This window comes from Triticum dicoccoides, chromosome 5B (genome assembly GCF_002162155.2).
Source record: "Triticum dicoccoides isolate Atlit2015 ecotype Zavitan chromosome 5B, WEW_v2.0, whole genome shotgun sequence".
NCBI classification, from domain to species: Eukaryota; Viridiplantae; Streptophyta; class Magnoliopsida; order Poales; family Poaceae; genus Triticum; species Triticum dicoccoides.
In genome coordinates this window covers 337146821-337170734 of record NC_041389.1, presented here as the reverse complement: position 1 = coordinate 337170734, position 23914 = coordinate 337146821, and the positions used below count along the sequence as shown (strand labels likewise).

The window sequence follows — 23914 nt, the reverse complement described above, 5'->3', positions numbered from 1 at the left end:
TTGCAAGTCTCTTCAAATTATCAGTTTGGTTTGGCCTACTAGATTGATCTTTCTTGCAATGGGAGAAGTGCTTAGCTTTGGGTTCAATCTTGCGGTGTCCTTTTCCAGTGACAGCAGGGGCAGCAAGGCACGTATTGTATTATTGCCATCGAGGATAAAAAGATGGGTTTATATCATATTGCATGAGTTTATCCCTCTACATCATGTCATCTTTCTTAATGCATTACTCTATTCTTTATGAACTTAATACTCTAGATGCATACTGGATAGCGGTCGATGTGTGGAGTAATAGTAGTAGATGCAGGCAGGAGTCGGTCTACTTATCACGGACGTGATGCCTATATACATGATCATAGATAATCACATAATTATTCGCTTTTCTATCAATTGCTCGATAGTAATTTATTCACCCACCGTAATACTTATGCTATCTTGAGAGAAGCCACTAGTGAAACCTATGCCCCGCGGGTCTATCTTTTATCATATAAGCTTTCAATCTACTTTTATTTGCATCTTTACTTTTCCAATCTATATCATAAAATACCAAAAATATATTTATCTTATCATATTATCTCTATTAGATCTCACTTTCGCAAGTGGCCGTGAAGGGATTGACAACCCCTTTATTGCGTTGATTGCAAGTTCTTGTTTGTTTGTGTAGGTGTGTGGGACTTTTGAGGAGCCTCCTACTGGATTGATACCTTGGTTCTCAAAAACTGAGGGAAATACTTACGCTACTTTGCTGCATCACCCTTTCCTCTTCAAGGAAAACCAAAGCAAGCTCAAGACGTAGCAAGAAGGATTTCTGGCGCCGTTGCCGGGGAGGTCTTCGCTCAAGTCAAGACATACCAAGTACCCGTCACAAACTCATCTCCCTCGCATTACATTATTTGGCATTTGCCTCTCGTTTTCCTCTCCCCCACTTCACCCTTGTCGTTTTATTCGCCCTCTCTTTTCCAATCTCCTCTCTCTTTCGCTTGCCTTTTTGTTTGCTTGTGTGTTAGATTGCTTGTCACGATGGCGCAAGATAATACTACCAAATTGTGTGACTTTTCCAATACTAATAATAATGATTTCCTTAGTACTCCGATTGCTCCTCTTAATGATGTTGAGTCTTGTGAAATCAATGCTGCTTTGCTGAATCTTGTTATGAAAGATCAATTTTCCGGCCTTCCTAGTGAAGATGCCGCTACCCATCTAAACAACTTTGTTGATTTGTGTGAGATGCAAAAGAAGAAAGATACGGATAATGATATTGTTAAATTGAAGTTATTTCCGTTTTCACTTAGAGATCATGCTAAATTTTGGTTTTCGTCTTTGCCTAAGAATAGTATTGATTCATGAAATAAGTGCAAAGATGCTTTTATCTTAAGTATTTTCCTCCCACTAAGATCATCTCTCTTAGGAACAATATTATGAATTTTAAACAACTTGATCATGAGCATGTTGCCCAATCTTGGGAAAGAATGAAATTAATGATTCACAATTGCCTTACTCATGGTTTGAATTTATGGATGATCATATAAAAAATTTATGCCGAATTGAATTTTGCTTCTAGAAATCTTTTAGATTCGGCCGCGGGAGGCACTTTTATGGAAATCACCTTAGGAGAAGTTACTAAACTCCTTGATAACATTATGTCTAATTATTCTCAATGGCATACCAAAAGATCTACTAGTAAAAAAGTGCATGATATAGAAGAAATTAATGTTTTGAGTGGAAAGATGGATGAACTTATGAAATTGTTTGCTACTAAGAGTGCTCCTATTGATCCCAATGATATGTCTTTGTCTACTTGATTGAGAATAATAATGAATCTATGGATGTGAATTTTGTTGGTAGGAATAATTTTGGTAACGATACTTATAGAGGAAACTTTAATCCTAGACCGTTCCCTAGTAATTCCTCTAATAATTATGGAAATTCCTACAATAATTCTTATGGTAATTATAATAAGATGCCCTCTGATTTTGAGAATAGTGTTAAATAATTTATGATCTCTCAAAAGAATTTTAATGCTTTGCTTGAAGAAAAATTGCTTAAAGTCGATGATTTGGCTAGGAACGTTGATAGACTTTCACTTGATGTTGATTCTTTGAAACTTACATCTACTCCTCCTAAGCATGATATCAATGAGTCTCTCAAAGCTATGAGAATTTCCATTGATGAGTGCAAAGAAAGAACCGCTAGGTTGCGTGCTAAGAAAGATTGCTTTGTAAAAGCATGTTCTTCTAGTTTCCATGAAAATAATGATGAAGATCTAAAAGTTATTGATGTGTCCCCTATTAAATCTTTGTTTTGCAGTATGATTTTAATAATGATGGGACTGGAGATGAGTCAACTTTAGTTAAAAGGCGTCCCAATGATTCAGAGTTTTTAGATCTTGATGCTAAATTTGGTAAAAGTGGGATTGGGAGATCAAGACTTTAAATAGCATTGAACCCACTATCTTGGATTTCAAGGAATTTAATTATGATAATTGTTCTTTAGTAGATTGTATTTCCTTGTTGCAATCCGTGTTGAATTCTCCTCATGCTTATAGTCAAAATAAAGCTTTTACCAAACATATTGTTGATGCCTTGATGCAACCTTATGATGAAAAACTTAATTTGGAAGTTTCTATACCTAGAAAACTTTATGATGAGTGGGAACCTACTATAAAGATTAAAATTAAAGATCATGAGTGCTATGCTTAGTGTGATTTGGGTGCTAGTGTTTTCATGATTCCGAAAACTTTATGTGATATTCTAGGTTTCCATGATTTTGATGATTGCTCTTTAAATTTGCATCTTGCGGATTCCACCATTAAAAATCCTATGGGAAGAATCAATGATGTTCTTATTGTTGCAAATAGGAATTATGTTCCCGTAGATTTTATCGTTCTTGACATAGATTGCAATCTTTCTTATCCTATTATTCTTGGTAGACCTTTCCTTAGAATGATTGGTGGAATTATTGATATGAAGGAAGGAAATATTAGATTCTAATTTCCATTAAGGAAAGACATGGAGCACTTTCCAAGAAAGAAAGTTAAATTACCTTATGAATCTATCATGCGAGCTACTTATGAATTGAGTGCCAAAGATGTCACTACTTAGATCTATCCTTGCTTTTATGCCTAGCTAGGGGCGTTAAACGATAGCGCTAGTTGGGAGGCAACCTAATTTTATTTTAGTTTTTTGTTTTTGCTTCTGTTTAGTAATAAATTTTTCATCTACCTTCTGTTTAGATGTGTTTTCATGTTTTAATTAGTGTTTGTGCCAAGTAGAACCTATAGGATAACCTATGGTGATAGTTAATTTGATTATGCTGAAAAATAGAAACTTTGCATGCACAAAAATAATTTTAGTAATTCACAGAAACGTGCTTTTGCGTTGATTCTTTTTGTTGTTCATCAATAGGCAAATTGCCCAGGACTTCCTATTTTGGTAGGATTTTTAGAGTTCTATAAGTATTCAAGAGTTACAGATTGCTACAGACTGTTCTGTTTTTGACAGATTCTGTTTTTCGTGTGTTATTTGCTTATTTTGATGCATCTATGACTAGTATTAAGTGGTATGAACCATTGAGAAGTTGGAATACAGTCAGTTTAACACCAATATAAATAAAGAATGAGTTTATCCCTCTTACAATGGGAGAAGTGCTTAGCTTTGGGTTCAATCTTGCGGTGTCCTTTCCCAGTGACAGCAGGGGCAGCAAGGCACGTATTGTATTGTTGCCATCGAGGATAAAAAGATGGGGTTTATATCATATTGCATGAGTTTATCCCTCTACATCATGTCATCTTTCTTAATGTGTTACTCTGTTCTTTATGAACTTAATACTCTAGATGCATGCTGGATAGCGGTCAATGTGTGGAGTAATAGTAGTAGATGCAGGCAGGAGTCGGTCTACTTGTCACGGACGTGATGCCTATATACATGATCATGCCTAGATAATCTCATAATTGTTCGTTTTTCTATCAATTGCTCGACAGTAATTTGTTCACCCACCATAATACTTATGTTATCTTGAGAGAAGCCACTAGTTAAACCTATGGCCCCCGGGTCTATCTTTTATCATATAAGCTTTCAATCTACTTTTATTTGCATCTTTACTTTTCCAACCTATATCATAAAATGCCAAAAATATATTTATCTTATCATATTATCTCTATCAGATCTCACTTTTGCAAGTGGCCGTGAAGGGATTGACAACTCTTTTATTGCGTTGGTTGCGAGTTTTTGTTTGTTTGTATAGGTGCGTGGGACTTTTGAGGAGCCTTCTACTGGATTGATACCTTGATTCTCAAAAACTGAGGGAAATACTTACGCTACTTTGCTGCATCACCCTTTCCTCTTCAAGGAAAACCAACGCAAGCTCAAGACGTAGCAAGGCGCTCTTGATGCGTAGCTTATTATTTTGGATGGTGTACGTCGAAATTATGTGGGATTTGTGAACTTTCCCACAAAAACCGCATTGGACCCACCTCTGTCCACATCCTCCATACTACGAGGCCATGGGGACACCCCCTCAACATAAAACGGGGTTGTGGGGAGAACCGGAGAACATCACGTGCCCTCCCGCGCCGCTGCGAGCTCCACATCCGCGTGTTCTCCCGCGGCGCCGTGAGCTCCACATCCGCGCGTCCTCCCGCACCGCCATGAGCTCCACCTTCAAGCATAGTCCCGCTCGGGCAAGTCATGCGCCCAGTGCCACGTGCTCCTATACCTGCACCATGTTGAACGCCCTGCTGGTCGCCACGGCTCAATCCAGTACCCATCCCGGCGCCCGTCTTCTGCCGTCGGCGGCACCTAGTACTTGTCGTCGCTGCCGTCGAGCACCTTGCCCGCCTCTAAGCCAACAACGTGCTCTCTGCTGGCCCGAGCCTTACTGCCCTCGGCCAGGTCCGCACCGAAGATGCGCTTCATGGCGGCAGCGAACTCGTGGAGCCTAGCGAGGTCGGCGTCGTTGATGAGGCTCGTGGTGTTGGGCGGCGCGTTCAGCAGTAGCACACCATTTCGGCCCACCGTCAGCTGTCTCAGCGGCTTGCCGTCTCGTTCTGGTGCCAGAACCAGCCCTGCCGAATTGACACGTCACACTCCGGTGGCGCCCAGTCTGTGGCCCACGGATCGTTGTCGTTCAGGTAGCTAGCACACACCCAGGCAATCCTTTGCCAGTCAATGGAACAAAGAGACTGCTTGGTATCATGCTGTCTGTCTTATTGGAATTGTGTGTCCTGCAACTATATTCAAATTACAGGGAATTACTAATATTCGGAATACCTCATTATGGAATTATACATGTATTATGCATGGAATTACTTTACATGATTATCATGGAATTATCACTTGTTGGAACGTACTTAAGTTGTATGCTTAAGGAAGCTGGTCGATTATCAGTGAAATACAATATACTATTTATATTGGAAAGACTACCCGGGTACAGTGATAATCGGAAGAAGCTAGATCATATAGTTAGATTACCGCCCTAATGTTGGTCGACGTAATTAGAGGAATTTACGCTCTATTATGACGCGTTGCTCACAAGCGCGTGCTTCGAGGACATAACGGGTAGAATCCGTTAACAGACAAATATGATCGTGGTTGATAATTTGATCTGGACCCTATCCCGAAAAACTAGTTGAAAAGACTAGGAATCTTATCTGTATAAGAGGCGGACTTTTTGAAAAGACAGTATAAGAAGATCCCTATCCCTTAGTCTCAGATATGCGAATCGTGAGCGACACCACGGATATATGCAGAGTAATAGGGGGTAGAGCACAAACCCTAAATTTCTAACATGTTTGTATGTACTTCTTGATGCCGGCGCCGTCGATTGTTATGGATGATTGGTTGACGACGAATCAACAGTTGGTTCCGGCGAAGCACTTCTCATCACCGACCCATCGGATGTCGGGGTCTGCGTCGAAGAAGATGTTGATGGAGCCCTATAGCTGCCTCACGGTGTCGAATCACTCCTGAAAATATCAAAGGGCTGCCTGCGTTTTGTGTGCAGTAATGTTAAAACAGGTAGTAGCGTCGTTTGAACTTTCTTATATGTTTGCTCATGCTCATTTATAGCAGCGTGAATGAGCGTTAGTTTAAGTCGGTATGCGGAAACCGCAAACAAGATTTGCTTTTAAGTGAACGGCCCGTATGATCTCACATTTTTTTTTCAAGAACCAATTCCACATAATTTTGTGAATACTAGGAAAAGTGCCCGTGCGTTGCAACGGGAGAAAAAAAAATTCACGCCTCATACATACACTACATACACTTAACGACATTAGCAAATCCTTGAAATCTTTCATGATGCCACGCAACAAGCAACATGATAACTTTTCTAGAAAAACAAGCAACATGATAAGTGGTGTTGTGCAAAAACATAAAGGTGTGATGATTTTTGAAGTGAACTGAAGGTGTTTAGAATTCATTATACAACGCAAATATCTACCTAGTTGCCAATATATGTTTACGCATTTGTTGTTGTTTCTCGGTGACGCAAAAAAAATATTGCATTAGAATGGAATAGCAAAGTACATTTTAGTATTTAATGATAACATGTGCATAAGTGTTTTCATATACTCCCTTCGTCCAAAATAACTTGTCCCAAGTTTGTCCTTCAAATGGATGTATCTAACACCAAATTAGTGCTAGGTATATCTCTTTGAAGGACAAGTTTTTTCGGACGAGTGAATATACCCAGCGCATATATATGCGACGCGACGCGAATGTGTGTGTGTGTGTGTGTGTGCAATCATAATTCAGTTCAAGACTTAATTTGGTTGCAAACATATAGGATAGCTCCAAAAAACAACCAATCTATAAGGACATATGTAATAGGCATTTCTAAAATATCTCATCATACAAAGAAGGTATTATTTAAGTTTGCACCCTGAACGTAATTTCAAAAATTAATGATAATAGCATATTTGAAATCTACATATTTCTCTGATGAATTTTCATATATGGCATGTCAGATTTAAAGTTAGGGTTTGAAAGATATGAAAATTTTAAAAAGTAATTGATTTTTTAAAGGAAAAGGGTGGTTGTGGGAATCGAACCCACAACCTCTAGCGCAGTAGGTCACGAAACCAACCAATGCGCTGCTCGCCTGATCGTTGTATATGAGGGGATCTCCCCTTATTGAGCTAGGGGCGAGCGCGGAAAAAAAAACAAAACGTTCTTCTCACTTACCGGTGGCATTGGTGGGTAATTATTTGCAACTTTAGAGGTAGTTTTAATGACAGACAGGCAGAAGCGATAGCCACTTTATTAATAGGTAAAGATAAAGATATGCGGCGTTATGCGGGAGGCTCACGAGTCGTCCCACTTGCAGCATGATGTTCTGCCGGATGCGCCAACAAAAGCTTACCGCTTACCCTAAAAAAGAAAAAAGCTTACCCCTTGCAGGGAAAAAAAGTCCAAACGACTGCCATTAAAAATCATAGGTGAATCCTGAGAAAAGGTCTCAATTCTCACAGGCAACCGCACAAAGTTTTTTTAAATACCTAATTAATGTCACGTCGCTCGTCCACCTGATCCCCCGATTCCCGATCCAACGGCGGATAGCCACCACCGAAGCATTCCATCCCCCACAAGAGGACAGGGAAGAATCTTGTTCGCGTTGAGCCGCCGCAGACCTTCCCTTTCCCCACGCCCAGGCGATCCCCTCAAATCCCCCGCACCATCCCCCTCTCCTTCGATCGGATCCGCCCGCCCGCCCGCCTGCCGCACCGGTCGATCGACGATGACGCTGGGCAGCTCCGGCGCCGGATCGAGCGTCGTCGGTGAGCAATCCTCGTCCTCCTTCGCGCGCTACCTTCCGTTTTGTTTTTGTTCATTCTTCCCTCGACCGCGCGATTTGGTCCTGTCTGTGTCGCCTTGCGCTGCGGTCCGATCCGGCTGGTTGTTCACGATCTGATGCGATTTGAGGCAGAACATGCATCTCTGGAAAGGCATGCGAGGAATTTGGTTGGTTCCAAGTGACCAGGCGACGCCGACGCGTGGATTAACTAGGGGGTGGTAGTTGCTTGGCGCACGATTGGATACCATATAAGATATTCCTGTTCAAGTGATCGATCTTTGTTAGGCGGTGTGATTGATTGCATGCCACACTTTTATGATTGGCTGCCGTCCTGCTGATAGATAGAAATGGTTGATGAAGCCATGATATGAGGTGACTGTGATGTAGTGTTGGATTGTCTCTTTTCTGTTTCACCAACTAGTTCTAGAGAAAGGCGTAACAGCGTATGTGCTAGCAAGTGATGCTTACGGCCATTATGCAGGTCTTACTCACAACTCAATTGGACTTGTGTAGCGGTAGGTGCGGGAGTGGGGCTTATAGCCCGAAGTGGTCAATTGTAAGCAGATCACAATCCTCACTTGACCATGGCTTGCCTAGTTACCTGTAGACAGAGACCGTGGAGCTGGATTTGTTCCTGTACACTGGCGTGTGCCTTCACTACAGGCATCATATATGTTCTCTATAGTCATGGGGGGTGGGGCGAAAGAGCAGCAAATTGTATGTGTCCAGCATACTGCATTTTCTTTACTTAAGCAGAGGGATTTTGGTATTGGTAGACCATTCAGAATGCTGTGTAAATTGTAGATAGGTCGTATTTCACTAATTGAGCAATTTGCACTTCTTTCTTTCTCTTAATCAGATGTTGGAAATACTGAGAACGAGGTTCGTGCTATATAACATCTTACCGAAAGGAGATTATGGCAAGAAAATTTCATTTCTTAGAATATTATTCTAGACAAGTGGCACATGTTTTGTTGAGCAAGCCATGTTCTTAGAATAATTTCTTTGTGTCTTGGATATACATATATCAAGATTTGGCCATGCTACATGCGTGGTGAAATCGAGACTGCTACTACAGTGTTCAGTGTGTGTGCTTCGAGGGAATTTTTTCCTATGATGTCCGCCTTGGGTCCATGGTGTCATGTTGGCCTCATTATGGTGCAGTTTGGCAGCACCCTCGTCCTTGCGTCTTCCTAAGGTCCATGGCATTGTGGTGGCGTGAGGATGTTGCATGGCTTCCACACTACTCTGGCGAAGAGGAGGGAGAGGCGTTGCCAGCAATGGGGAGAAAATGGTTGTGCTGATGACGAGGATGCGGGAGGGTATACCAGAGGGAGACTTGTGTGTTGTCTCTGCTGTCCATGTTCGTTGGTGGCAGTGCTGTTATGGGGAGAAACCCTAAGGCCCTACTGCTCTCCCTGGGAGGCATGATGACATAAATGGGCCTGATGGGCTAAGCAAGTTCTTTTCCAAATCCCTCTTCTTTCCTTGTTCTTTTTCTGCTTGCTGGTTGGCTGGCCCAATATTTCATAGCCATTTTCTTTATTCTTTTACCAATTCTTCATGATGGATATAGGCATCTTCCCTTTTTATTTTATGTTTTTGGTTGTCAGATAATGTATGTATGGTAACGGTAACCAACCATACGGGCACAGGTTACCTTACCGTGAGCTAGATGGTGAGGTCGCCTACCGCACTAATAACCATGTTGTGCGTATTGTATGTGTCATGCCTCTACAGGTAATTGAATATGCAGTGTAAAGTGTTGACACTTGTATGATTTCTTTGGTACCAACGGAAAATGCCAATTGATATTTCCATATTTCTTGGAAACTTGGATGTGTGTTCTCCATTTCTCTTTAAAAGCATGCAGAAAATCCATACCCTGATTTTCATTAAAAGAAAAAAGCCGTTCCCTGGTACCAAAACCATATTGCTTTAAATTTACAGTTACAGTTTTTTTTTCTCGAATGTAAGATCTCTTGATGTTCTGATGATAATTGGGGTTGTGTAACCACAGATGGACTGAGTTTGTTTCAATTGTGTAATTTATGCCTGCCGAAGTTCATTTAATATGTTTTTTCTTATTTAATGTTTTACCAACTGAGCTTTGTCAATGGAAACTAATTTGACGAAAAATGGAAGCATGACTGTCGAACTGGAAAGGTCCAGTATAGAAGACGCAGCAGGGTTTACTAGTCCCAGACTGTGTATGAAGGATCACAGAGTGTATTAACAGTGGTATCATGCTTGTGATTAATTACTGCATAGAAAATCTGAAAGGTTAATTATGCAATCGTAGAGCTACCGTTGCACATCCGGAGGTTAAATTTGCATCCGTCTTGCCTAAACTTTTTTCTCTTATTTTTTACTGCTCAAGGATTGCTGCTGATTCTTTGATTTTTTTATGTTCCATCTTGGGAAAATGAACTGACCTTACATATTTTCTTTAGTCATTTTAGCTTCTTATACAGAGGTAACTAATATTTCAACCTGCTTGCAGTTCCTCGGAACTTCAGGCTGCTAGAAGAGCTTGAGCGCGGGGAGAAGGGCATTGGAGATGGAACGGTCAGCTATGGAATGGATGATGCTGATGACATATACATGCGGTCATGGACTGGCACCATTATTGGTCCTCACAATGTGAGTTTATGACATGACTATAGTTCCTTCCTGTTCTATTGGTGGAAATGTGCAGTGACATTATTCTTCCTTCAGCCGTTGCCATTTATATTATTTCAAGTCTTCTATCTTACTCGACCTTTGCAGACTGTCCATGAGGGTCGCATCTACCAGCTGAAGCTGTTCTGTGACAAGGACTACCCCGAGAAGGCACCATCTGTTAGATTTCATTCAAGAATCAACATGGCTTGTGTTAATCACGAGACCGGGGCGGTACTCTCTCTCTCTCTCTCTCTCTCTCTCTCTCCATGTCAATCCATAGAAGATAAGCTTTGTTGACGTGTGGCATAGATTCATTGGTTGCCGTGGTGATGCAGGTTGACCCGAAGAAGTTCAGTGTGCTGGCGAACTGGCAGCGAGAGTACACTATGGAACATGTCTTGACCCAGCTGAAGAAAGATATGGCGGCGACGCAGAACCGCAAGCTAGTGCAGCCTCCAGAAGGGACATTCTTCTAGCGGGGTGTTTTCCTGCCCATCTCCAGTTCCAACAGCAGCGATCTATGTCACTCCCATGGGATTTGAAATGTAGATTCAGCGTCTGCTGCCTGCAGATCTTTTCCCAGTTTTATGTGAAACCGTGTTCCTCGCGATCTGCCCGATTGCCGTTAAGGAGATGGAATGAAACATGTACCGGTTTGGCGATTTGGTGGTACTAATTAAGGTCTGTAATTGAAGAAACAACCCGTGTCAAGGAAATATAATATGTGTTTGTGTGTGTCCACAAGTATGTTTTCTTGTTTCTTTCTTTCAAAGTGCGTGTGTTGCAGCAACTGTTTACACTTTGATGGTCTCGCACCTTTGTGGCTCCAGCCGCCACATCAGATGTATAGGTTTCAGATGAACATTACTCCATTATTAGTATCACTCTTTAAAAATAGAGCATATACTGATGCTACTAGCTGACTGCAACCCCGTTTCTTGTTTTCTTTTTCTGTCACCAAAATTGTCTCAATCGTTCCACACTACGAGTAATTTTTTATATATACGGCATTTGCCAACACTGAATCGAATCCAAACCCTGTGTATTCCAATTCCAGAGATGCGTATGTATAAGTTTTCTTCTTCTTTCAAACGAGGCTAACCCTGGAGCTCCGCTTTCCTCTAGGAAAACACAATGCACGGCCCCTTATAAGAAGCAAAGTTTGATCAAATTTATATGAAAAAATATCAACATTTACAATACTAAAGTTATATAGTATGAATATTGATTTCATGATGCATCAAAGGACATTGATTTCGTGTTGATATTTTTTTCTATAAAGCTGATAAAACTTTATGAAGTTTGACTTCAGACAAATTTTATATGCAGACTAAAAAAAACATAGAGAATACTCCTTTCATTTGAAAAAACTTGTTCCTCAAATGAATGTACCCAGCACAAAATTAGTGTTAGATATATCCATTTAAAAAACAAGTTTGGGACAACTTGTTTCGGACGGAGGGAGTACCACTTAATTTTTCCTTTTTTTTGAACTACCGAAGCATCTATGCATGCATGGCATGATCACCTAATAAACAAAGGAGACAGCCTCATGCATGATCACCGAATAAACAAAGGAGACAGCCTCCTAGCCTGTTGCGCGGGACGAGACTTGCCTGCTCCCAGTGCGTGTGCGCATCCGTGCTCCCGCATATGTGGCTTGATTTGATTGGAACAAAATAAGGTCCGGCCCCATCCCCTTAAAATCAGGGGGGGATGATTAGATTAGAAAGGAAAAAGGGAAAAGGACAGTCGTAGGATGAAGTGGGAGCACGGGTGGGAGCATGGGGAGGGAGCAGGCAAGCCGGATCCTGTTGCGCGACCACCAGTTAAAAAGCCAGGTGTTCCATCCCTTGCACGCATCGATTGGTCGCGTACAGTATAAAACCCGTCTGCTGGCGCTGCGCGCTCCACCACCCTCCCCTATCCGCTAGGTACGTTTCGTCCAAACTCCAAGTCGATCGACATGTCTCACGCGCTGGCCCTCGCGGTGCTGCTGCTGGCGGCCACCGTCGCGGCGGCGCTGCTCGCCGGTGCGATCCCCATCCCGAGGGAAGCCGCCGGTGACGCCGAGATGCTTGCAGGCGCCGGGTCCGCGATGGAGTCGGCCGCCGAAAAGGCGGTCAACCCCTCCTCCACCTTCAGCATGCCCAACACCGCCGTGGAAGAATAATCCACTGTCTGTCCACCGAGGCGGGGCACATGCGTTCGTCTTTTTAAAAAAAGACCATTATGACTAGCTTTATTGAATAAAACAAGAATTGCATCATCCATCAGTTTCGAGACTAACCAGTCAGGAGGCTCGTTTGTCCAACTACTAGTCTTTCCCTAATAATAATAATCTTTATCTTTACCTATAATAATAATAATAATAATATATAATATATATATATATATAATAATAATATAAAGAGAATTAGGTTTCTGTCGCCCGTCGTCGCTCATGATTTTGCATTAAAGCCCCTCGGTTTATATTAAATTAACCCGCAATCCCTGTTTTAGTAAGTGCGTATATAATGTTACATTTTGTAGAAAACCCCCTGTCTTCATTAGATTTGCATCCGCTATCCTCGTAGTCTTATCCAGTTCTCTGGCGATGGCGATGGCGATGGAGACGGCGACGGGTTTCTCTGGCGACGGCGACGGCGACGGGTTGAGGGCTACGGGGACGCCGCGGCGAGGAGGGGCAGGTGCTGCGGAGACGGCGCGGCGAGGTGGGGCAGTGGCGGTTGTGCGGCGAGGCGGGGCAGGTGCTGCGGAGACGTCGCGCGGCGAGGCGGGGCAGTGGCGTCGCGGGCGAGGATGGAGGACGCCGGAGCAGAGGACGACAGCTCCCGCCGTCGCTTCTGTCCGCGCACGCCCGCGTGCTCGCCTCCGTCCGCGCCTGCGCCGGAGCGCTGCTTTCTGCGCGCGCCCGCGTGCTCGCCTCCGTCCGCGCCCTTCAGCTCGCCTCTGCCCGCCACGCCCTTCAGCTCGCCTCCGTCCGCGTCCTGCCGCGTCCCAACCGCGCCGGGAGACCGCCTCTGCCTGCCGCGCTTGCCTTTGCTCATGCCCTGCCGGACGGAAAGAGAAGGGAGAGGTGAGGTGCGGCGGTGTCCTGCTGCTGCTCGCTGGTGGCATTCCGGCCATAGGCGCGAGGTGGGGGCTCTGTCCGGCGGTTTCCCAGGACATCTACTACCGGAAGGCCAAGGAGGAGGGGTGGAGGGCTCGCAACGCCTTCAAGCTCATGCAGATCGACCAGGAGTTCAACATCTTCCACGGTCTCGTCTCAACCCAATCAGCTCGCTCGCCTTCCTGCCACTTTGCTTTCATTGGTGTGCAGCATCAAATTAACCACATGCTGCTTTCGTTTTGCTGTTCATGTGTGCAGGAGTGAAGCGTGCCGTTGACCTGTGCGCTGCTCCTGGGAGCTGGAGCCAGGTATTCACATGCTCGGTTCCCCCCATCCATGCTTGCATCCCTTTGATCAATTGCTTATCTCAATCGCAATTGCAGATTTTGAGCCGCAATTTCTTTGTATCTACCGGCAAAGCTATCATCTAACGTAGCAGCGTCAGTGCAAACATCTTATGTTCTAACATAATTTCATTCTTTATATCTGATTGTTTCTGTGCTCTGCTTATACCAGACATGGTGGCCGGAATTGATCTGCAACCGATGGCTCCAATAGAAGGTGTTATACAAGTGCAGGGCGACATCACCAATGCTCGGGCAGGGGAAGTGGTGAGATGGATAGATCAACGCATAGACCAATGCTCGGGCAGGGCGACATCACCAATACTTTTGCTTGTATTGCTGTAACAGATGTACATATGCTGCCAGGTTATCAGGGACTTTGATGGATGTAAAGCAGACTTGGTTGTGTGTGATGCCGCCCCTGATGGTAAGCTTGCATTGCTAGACAAGGGGTCCATAACCATCTTACATGTGTTTATGGTACTTCTGTTTCTTACTTTGCTTTGGATGATTGAAGTTACTGGACTTCATGATATGGACGAGTTTGTTCAATCTTCAGTCCTAGCTTATATTGGCAGTTGGTATAATTTTCTCTGTCTCTGCATATCAATTTAGATCAGATATACTTTCTGGAAGTAATTTGCAGTATCCATAAGATGCGGTGTCCAAAAATAATGCTACCTTAACCCTGAAGTTTATGTTTAGCATTCTGCCTTAAAATGTTCACTTTCGGTGCAATAGCTTCTTTGTATTTTTTATATTGAACATTGGACCATTTTTACTCAACCTTTGGATAATTCGTTGCTGATTATGTTGTAGAACAACCTGGTGTAACTATGGTTTCACTAACTTGTTATATTTTCCACTATTATCCTTCCTGCTTCCATCTACCTTGCTGCCCCATCTCCCCTCTACCAAATCCCAACCTCATGGTGGATTCATCTACATGTAGTTAATATCCTAGCGCTGAACTACCCAGCTGCACATGACTTGTTATGGACCATTTGTTATTCTTCAGGAATCCATACCTCCGGCAGTTCTCCTGGAGACCATCCACCCGAAGTTCATCTCTCTACCATTCGCTTTGTTCAGTACTTTTAAATACTCTTATCATGTTCTTTTCAGCGGTTAGAGCCCACAACTAAGATATGTTTGCTTCGCACTAATGTTTGTAATCCGCCTATATGGTTCCTTATTTTATCATGTCCACGTTTATAATTCTCTGGTGCAGTAGAGCTGACCGATATTAGATGTTAACCTTTTTTTGAGCCAAACCTTCCAGTATTGTACTAATTATATGTGCTCTTTGGTGCAGCGCTCACTGAACACATTGATATGTAAGTCAATTCTAACAAATAACTCTTTGCTTTTTCGTGGTGGCGCAAATACATCAGATTTATCATCACCTAGAACCGAACATTGGATTCTTTTTGCCTTCATGTCAACACTACCGCAAATGACGATGATACTGCATAGTTATCCAGTTAGTTTTGTGAGAACTAATATGATAACTACTGGAACTAATAGGATAAACTATAGTAGTACTGTTGCATTGGAATACATGATTCTCTGGTTGGTACTAGGCATGATGCTTGCATTCAATATCTAGAATCCTGCACCACAAACCATATGTTTGTGATCCCTATATATGGTGTTCCAGTGGTGAAACCTGGAGCATATACTATATGCACATATATTTTTGTTATACATCAGGCATACATTGGATGGACGAGTCGTACAAATAAGAGTCAATCTGATTATGGTTTAGTTACATATACTTTTTTGTTTTCTTTTGGTGTGTAGTCATCTCTTATAGTGATCACAAATTAGTACATATAAATTCAATTTTATGATCACGGTTAAAATGAACAAGGTTCCTGCTCTATGGTATTTATGGTTTGTGATATGTAACAGTGAGCTGCACTATTTTTTTCCATCCTGTTAGCAAAGCATCATTTTTGTTTTCGAGAAGATTTGATGATAGTGCAACTTATAAACTTACTCCAGAATGGACCGATGTTAATAATTCTTTTGTTAGATATTGGTCAATAGATTTCATGATTTGACTCCCTTGATATTTTAAGTTGCTTCAGTTTGGGTTGCACACAGTACAAGCTTCACTGTATATTCAGATGTACAGGATGGGAGACGTGCATATCATGCTGGTTTTCTACTCTACAATTTTGCGCAGCCATGGTGTCAATTTTGAACTGGCATTAGACTGGACTGTAAGATGTTTTAATGCATGTGAACATGGCCTAATTTATTAATAAAGAGAACTATATATGGTACTACTGTATGTGAAATGCATATGTTTGCTGGATAATTGTTATTATTTTTAAAGACAGTTCTATTGGCCTTGCTGGACAAGGAAATTTCCCCCTTTATTTTGTTTTTATATCAAACATATCGTGTTTATGTTTTTATGATGATCACATTGTACTGACCATGTGATTCTGATCACAAGTGATAATCTATAATCCAGCATGTTTGCCAGAAAAGAGGATTAAAAGATAAAAAGCATATGTTTCTGAAGTTTACACCTGTTTTGCAAGGCCCCCATATGAATACATTACCAATGGAGTACTATTATTGTCCATGATTTTTTATTACAATATGTTTGCTCTTTGAGGAGCTTGAAAAAGAATATATCTCAAGCGCATTGTATGAGTCTTTAGAAGGAAACTCATACAAGGCTTCAGGAGGAAGGAAAAACAGAACAAGCTAGGAAAGACTTTGTTGAGGGTGTAGAACTGATTTTTCTCTACTGTTCTACGGTCTCCCCTTTTATAGTTTGTTCTGCACATGTACCTTGCACTGGGTATATATCATGATGATATTTTTCATTATATTTTTTTTCGATGGAACAACTAGCTAGAAGAAACGGCCTGCCATGTTCCCGTTTGAGTCTTGTGTGAAAGCCTATATTATATACTATTTGTCCATATTATAATTAGCCCGTTTGAGTCTTGTGTGAAAGCCTATATTATATACTATTTGTCCATATTATAATTAGCTAGGAAACGGCCTATCATGCTTCCATTTGATTCTTGATTGCAAGGCCATATAATGAAATGATATAAGCATGTCAGATTCAAGGAAGTTGCTGGTCTGATGTCACGTTATACTATTTGTCCTTCCCGAAGTACTAGAAAAAGAAAATAATGCATTTTTATCTAATTAATCATTTTATTTTTTATTGTACAGTGAATATGTATGAGGTTATCATATACTATTTCATAGTATGATCACTGTGGTTGCCGTTTTGTATCTTTGGTTAGCATTGCACCGTCGTTGCTTGATTAACTTGCAAAAATCATGATATTTACCTATCTTTGTACTAGGAATGTTTGTCCATGTATGCTGCTTTTATTGCGTAATTTGTTTTCCTGCTCCCGTAGCAACGCACGGGCATTGTCCTAAAAGCTGTAAAATATTACCCATCAATGCCATAAGTGATAAAAAACGTTTTGCAGGAAATCTCCCGCCTGGGCCGGCCCAAGCATAGGGACCCACTATACTGCGCTCTGCGTGCTGGGGAAGACACAGAGATCCCATTTTGGCCGGCCCATCTGCGGGCGCCTGTTTTTTTAGTTCCGTTTCTTATTTTATTTTTCTGTTCTGTTTTTGTTTTGTTCTACTTTAAATAATTTGGAACATAAACAAAATTTAGAAATATAAAAAAACTGATAATTTCGAAATAAAATGTTCAAAAAAATTAAATGTTTTGAATTCAAAAAATACTCAGAATTCTTCTAAAAATGTTTGCAATTTTAAAAAAGTTCGTAAAACTAAAAAACGTCCATGATTTTGAAAAAAATGCGTGTATTAAAAATTATTAATGAAATTGAACAAAATTTATGCTAATTCAAAAAATGTTCATGCATTTTAACAAATGTCCTAAAATTTAAAAAACAGTTAATGAGTTACAAAAGGGTTTATTGATTCATAAAATGTTTACTGATTCAGAAAATGTTCATGCATTTAAAAAAAAACCACCAATTTCGAGAAAAATGTTCGTCTATTCTAAAATTGTTCACCGATTCAAAAGAAAATTCTTAAAAACCGTTCCCAATAAAAAAAAGTTCACAATTTTTAAAAAGTGTTTGTAATGAGTAAAAAATGTTCACAAACTTGTAAAAATGTTCATGAATGATCTAAGGACGAAGGTATGTAGTTAAATAGTGATGTTTCTGAGTCTTTGTGTCTATATCCCCGTGTGAATTTTGAAGAATTAACTGCAGGGTTGGATCGAAATATTATAATATTTTTTTGGAAAACGTTTCTTGAAATTCAGAATAATTCTTTTAATTACTAAGTTTTTTTACATCCATGATATTTTTTCGAAAATGTCAACATTGCTTCAATTTGTGAATAAATTAAAAAAAGAAACATTTTCTTGCATTTGTGAACAAATTTTCAAGGTGTTTTTGCAGAAAAGTCCCTTACGTTTTGCGGCCGTTGGATCCCCTTCCTCTTCCCCATGCATGAGCGGGCGCACCGCCGCCGCCGCCAGCCGCCTTCCTTGCGGAGTCCGCGGCCGAGGGATAGGTTAGGGCGCACGGGATCGAGGCCGGTTTTTGGTGGGGCGTAGTGAGCTTGGGGTAGGAGGCAACTCGATGAAGAGGAGATGGGGCGCAACACTCCCCTCCTGGTGCAGCGCATGATGGAAGGAGGAGGGGTTCGACCCTAGACGGGAGCTGAGGCAGGCGACACCCTCTACAAAAGCCTCACCGGCGGTGCGGCGGGAGAGCTCCGACCCGTCCATAGGTGCGCCGACGCAGGGGTCACCGTCCATCTTCATCAGGTAAGCGTGGACGTTCTTCTCTCTGTTGTCGTTCCGGTGCTTGGGTCGCGAGGAGACCATGTGTGTTTGCTTTGCTGTAGGTGCTTTGGTGTTGTAGATAAGACTTATGGTTCTCCTCCATGCTCGCAGGCCACCAGAGTACTCCAGCAACAGCCACTGGACGATAGGTAAGCATGCATTGTATGACCTTGGCTAATTGCACACATACAAGTTTCAAGTTTGGATGAATTCCAAGAGATGGAGCACTCTACCCAAATAGGAGAAGTGAAGGTTTAAAAGGGTATAATTTTACAATGGTTTTCATGAGGAGCAAAGTAATTACCAGCGGCAAAATTAGGCTTTAGAATTGACATATATTCAGTTCCTTTTTTTTATAAAAAGAGTGAAAGTGCAACTAATCCCCGGGTGGTTTTGGTAATTCATAACAACATATAGCTCATTGAACTAATATCTATTTAAGACAAATATTTCAGGATGTTCAATGATTGACATGGCATGGACTAGAGATGTGGACCCCTCAAAATGATAAGGACAAAGATTGGCACAAGCTCAAGACTCTTCATTTGTATTTAAGTGATCCAAGATCACATTGAGTTCATAGGAAAGCCAATACTATTAAAAGGGGATGAGGTGTTACTTAATGGTCTACTTGCTCAAAGTGCTTAGTGATATTGCTCCAAAACCCTCGGCCACTTTGTTCATCCAAATGTGTCCAAACCCCAATTCTAAACTCGGCCCGACCGATTCTTTCTACCCGGAGCCACCGAGTTCATTGACATAACGACTGCCAGAAACCCTAACAGTTCGGTCACACCGATACAGATCTCGGTCCACCGAGATGGCCTTGCGAGCGCTCTGTGATCTATTGCACACACTTCGATCCCATCGAGTTTATGCAATCGGTCTCACCGAGTTGGCTTGACAGACTCTCAGTTGCTTATTGCTTCACTTTGGTCCCACCGAGTTGATGCAATCGGCGCCACCAAGATGATGTTTGCCCTAAGCCCTAGCACATCAGTCCCACCGAGTCGTTCCACTTGGTCCCACTGATATTCCTAATGTTCATATTTTTGAACAGCTTGGTGCCACCGAGTTTCCTAATTGGTGCCACCGAGATGAGTCAAAAGTGTGCAAGGTTGGATTTTGTGTGGAGGCTATATATACCCCTCCAGCCCTTCTTCCTCATTGAGTAGAGCCATCAAAACGTGCCTACACTTCCACCATTTATTTTCTGAGAGATAATCACCTACTCATGTGTTGATATCAAGAGATTCCATTCCAACCATTTGAACCTTGATTTGTAGCCTTCCCCAAGTTGCTTTCCACTCAAATCACTCTTCCACCATAGCCAAATCTAAGAAAGAGAGAGAGAGAGAGAGAGAGAGAGAGAGAGAGAGAGAGAGAGAGAGAGAGAGAGTGGAGTGTTCGGGAGACTATCATTTGAAGCACACAAGCAAGGAGTTCATCATCTACACACCATCTATTACCCTTTAGAGAGTGGTGTCCCCTAGATTGGTTAGGTGTCACTTGGGAGCTTCCATCGTGATGTGGAGTTGAACCAAGAAGTTTGTAAGGGCAAGAAGATCGCCTACTTCATGAAGATCTACCCGAGTGAGGCAGGTCCTTCGTGGACGATGGACATGGTGGGATAGACAAGGTTGCTTCTTCGTGGACCCTTCATGGGTGGAGCCCTCTATGGACTCGCGCAGCCGTTACCCTTCGTGGGTTGAAGTCTCCATCAACATGGACGTACGATAGCACCACCGATCGGAACCACGCCAAAAATCTCAGTCTCTCCATTGTGTTTGCTTTCTCCAAACCCTTCCCCTTACCTTGATATGCAATATTTTATATTCCGCTGCTATACTCTTAGAATTGCATGTGTATGTTGGTTGCTTGACTTGTGCTAATTGCTAAAATCTGCCAACAACTAAAATTGGGAAAATGATAGATTTTTATTTGGTTAAGTAGTCCAATCACCCCCTCTAGACATATTTTCGATCCTACAAGTGGTATCTGAGCTTTGGTCTCCAATAGCCTTGATTTCCATAGCTTTGGTGATCATAGCCTTGGTTTCGCAACCTAGGAGAGTATGACGTCCAGTGAGGTAACTATCACCATAGATGTCCTTATTTTGATTGTATAAATTTTGCTAGTTGGAAGCATAAGATGAAAATGCATATTCTTGGTCATAACCCTGTCATTTGGGCTGTTGTGCATGTTGGCTTGCAAGGTGAATTCTTTGAAAATGGTAGAGAACCATATCGTGAAGCAACCGCAGAAGAATTGAAGATGTTGCAATATAATGTTCAAGCTTGCAATTCTCTTCAATGGATTGTGCTCTGAAGAATTTAACAAAATCAGTCGTCTTGAGAATGCAAAGGAAATTTGGGATACTTCGGTTGATATGCACGAAGGTACCGAGTCCGTCAAAGAATCCAAGTTGGATGTGCTTCAAAGTCAACTTGACAAGTTCAAGATTAAGGATGGTGAAGGAGTCGCTGAAATGTACTCTAGGCTTGCTCTCATCACAAATGAGATTGCCAGCTTAGGAAGTGAAGAGATGACCGAAAAATTCATCATCAAGAAGATCTTTAGAGCCTTGGATGGAAAATACGATATCATGTGCACATTGATCCAAATGATGCCCAATTTCAAAGATCTCAAGCCCACGGAAGTCATTGGTAGAATTGTTGCTCATGAGATATCACTCAAGTATAAGGAAGATCTTCACAATAAGTCAAGTGGTGCTTACAAAGCTTCAAGTGAGGCCCCTACAACATAAGTGAGAAGCAAGTCTCCAATGAAGAATTGAGTTTAATGGTGAAGAACTTCAACAAATTCTACAAGAGTAGAAGCAAAGAGAGAAGCTCCAAGTCAAGGTCCTACAATGACAACAGATCTTCTAGTTGTGATCGTAATTGCTACAATTGTGGAAGACCCGGACACTATTGCAATGAGTGTATGGCTCCCTACAAGAAAAGAGAAGACCCACCAAAAAGGAGAAGTAGAAGAGATGAATCACCTCCAAGAGAGAGAAAAAGTAGAGATGATCGTTATGAATGAAAACCCTCTCGTAGAAGCAAGGATTCAGAAAGGAAGGACAAGTCATCAAAGAGCTACACAAGACGAGGACATCAAGCTCACGTTGGTGAATGGGTGTCCGGTTTCGACTCCGACAACTACTCTGAGAGAATCTATCACTCTGACTCTGAATATACTCAAGATGAAGGTGTTGCTGGTCTTGCACTAGTGTCATCCAACTCCTACGACATATTTGACTCACCAAATGAAGGAATTGGAAGGTGCTTCATGGCTAATGGCACCAAGATATCACACCTCGGGTATCTTGATTTTGATAGTGATGAAGATGATTTGCTAGGTGATGATGATTTACTTGTTCACAAAGCTAGTGATAAAAACTATGATGAACTTGCTAGTAATCATGCTAATCAAGATGAATCGAATGACAATGGTAAGAAGGAGATTGGGCGTCTAACTAAAGAACTAAACACTCTTAAGTTAGCTCATGAAACAACAATAGAGGATCATAGAGAGCTCCTAAGGACTCATGCGAAGCTATGCTTCGAGAAGCTAAATTTAGAGCAAGAGCATGAGTTCCTAAAAGCAATCAATGATGATCTTCGAAAGAAGAGTTCTTCTTACATTGCCAAATGTCTCCTCTTGTCTACTTATGCCACAAGTAAAATCCAGCAACAAGAGCAAGAAAGATTCTTCTTCTAGTAGTAAAAGTAACAATGCCAAATCCAATATTATTGCTTCTAGTAGTTCTCTTGATTCAACTAATAATTCTCTTACCCAAGTTACACTTGAGCAATAAAATAGCTCATGGAAGGGAATTATAGAGAAATGTGTTTACAAGAGCCTTTCCGGGAGCAAGCAATTTGAGCAAACTATACGCAAGCAAGGAAGGCACCGGAAGAATCAATGTGTTGGTTTCGAACGAAAGTTCAATGCCAATGGAGTTGAATGGGAGGAAGATCAATAACCCAAGATGAAGGTTGTTCCTCAACAAGAGAATTATGACCCCACTTCTTTTGAGGGAACACAAGCTCAAGATGATCTTCCACCACAAGACCACAAGCTAAAAGGCAAGGACAAGTTTCAAGAATAGTTTGACTCATTTGAAGAAGCTCCTAAGGCCACGGTGAAGTGGGTTACCAAGACTTCTTAAAGCTCTACTTCATCAAGTACAACTACAACTCCAAGGATTCCCATCAAGTTGATGTGGGTCCTAAAGAAGAAGAACTAGAGTGTTCTTGAGGGTGACTCCGCCAACATAATTCACTCACATTCATTATGGCAAGGACTTGTGCAATCAGCTTTCATATCTTGCACTAGTTCATGCAGTCACAAACCCTCTTGTTGGTGAGACAAGGGACAAGGTAACCTAATGATTTCATGGACATCATCATATGTGCATATCACTCTATATCCTTGTATGTTCCTCGTGGGACTAACCCATGTAGGTATTGAAAGTGCAACACTTCAAAGGATTGCTCCAAATGATCTACATCAACATTGAGCATCCACATCTTCACTATCTACATGAAGTCATCATCGACAAAACCCAAGGTTAGTTCATCCCCTCATAGGGGGGATATCAAATCTAGGGGATCTTTGCTCTAAAAATTGAGCTAAAGCAACTCTAATGGTGTGAACACATTAATGCTTTATGTAAAAGCGGTAAGCCCACTTGTCCTTAAACGATGAGTATGACCTATGATCAAATGTTCTCATTTGACTCCTAAGTCAATATACTCATATATAGATGACCTAGTCATGCTTGATAGATGCTAGAATTGATTGTGCATGCTTTGACACATATTTCATTTGTTATCTTATTGTGTGAGCATGTTGGTTGCATACTTTCTCCGTTCGAGAACATACGTTTGTTGTTTTGATTGTCTTTGTTTTTATTGGCCAAGTGGATGTACAAGAATTCCTAAGAACTTTCTCTAGCTATCTATGCTCTTCTTGTCTCAAACTCTATTCATGCTATATCACAAAAAATGAACAAGTTCCTTTCGGACCCACCGGGTGAGGAGCACTCGAAGCCACCGATCCGTCAAGGGCTGCCTTCCAAAACCTTGTATTGTTTTTTGGTCAGACCAATCCACTCAAACTCGGTCACAGCGAAAGCATTAGATTGATCTAGGTTTTTATCTTGGTGCTACC

The 23914-nt window shown here is 41.7% G+C and overlaps 2 protein-coding genes and 1 pseudogene across 3 annotated transcripts; 2 read left to right on the top strand and 1 right to left on the bottom strand.

The window, feature by feature from the left end:
- Positions 1-4680: 4680 nt before the first annotated feature.
- On the bottom strand, positions 4681-5965 carry LOC119309492 (annotated as a pseudogene).
- Positions 5966-7599: 1634 nt separating this feature from the next.
- On the top strand, positions 7600-11199 carry LOC119308777 (ubiquitin-conjugating enzyme E2 variant 1C). Its single transcript, XM_037584921.1, has 4 exons — positions 7600-7771; positions 10292-10431; positions 10558-10683; positions 10788-11199. The coding sequence occupies exons 1-4, from the start codon at positions 7732-7734 to the stop codon at positions 10926-10928; spliced, it is 447 nt and encodes a 148-aa protein (XP_037440818.1). The 5' UTR covers positions 7600-7731; the 3' UTR covers positions 10929-11199.
- A 1802-nt stretch (positions 11200-13001) lies between these two features.
- LOC119308775 lies at positions 13002-16199 on the top strand. Of its 2 annotated transcripts, XM_037584919.1 has the most exons (4): positions 13002-13712; positions 13823-13872; positions 13948-14004; positions 14081-16199. In XM_037584919.1, exons 1-3 carry the CDS (start codon positions 13049-13051, stop codon positions 13993-13995), a joined length of 762 nt encoding a protein of 253 aa, XP_037440816.1. In that variant the 5' UTR covers positions 13002-13048; the 3' UTR covers positions 13996-14004; positions 14081-16199. The 2 variants fall into 2 exon arrangements, with proteins under 2 accessions (XP_037440816.1, XP_037440817.1); XM_037584920.1 differs by lacking the exon at positions 13948-14004 and having other exon boundaries at positions 13006-13712.
- Positions 16200-23914: the final 7715 nt, after the last annotated feature.

What these genes read in the sequence shown, in the direction of transcription:
- LOC119308777 (XM_037584921.1), top strand. Translation starts at nt 7,732, where the DNA reads ATGACGCTGGGCAGCTCCGGCGCCGGATCGAGCGTCGTCG. An exon ending in CGCCGGATCGAGCGTCGTCG is followed by an intron (nt 7,772 to 10,291) that starts GTGAGCAATCCT and finishes ACCTGCTTGCAG; the next exon opens with TTCCTCGGAACTTCAGGCTG. An exon ending in TTAATCACGAGACCGGGGCG is followed by an intron (nt 10,684 to 10,787) that starts GTACTCTCTCTC and finishes GTGGTGATGCAG; the next exon opens with GTTGACCCGAAGAAGTTCAG.
- LOC119308775 (XM_037584919.1), top strand. Translation starts at nt 13,049, where the DNA reads ATGGCGATGGCGATGGAGACGGCGACGGGTTTCTCTGGCGACGGCGAC. An exon ending in GGAGTTCAACATCTTCCACG is followed by an intron (nt 13,713 to 13,822) that starts GTCTCGTCTCAA and finishes TCATGTGTGCAG; the next exon opens with GAGTGAAGCGTGCCGTTGAC. An exon ending in CTCCTGGGAGCTGGAGCCAG is followed by an intron (nt 13,873 to 13,947) that starts GTATTCACATGC and finishes TCGCAATTGCAG; the next exon opens with ATTTTGAGCCGCAATTTCTT.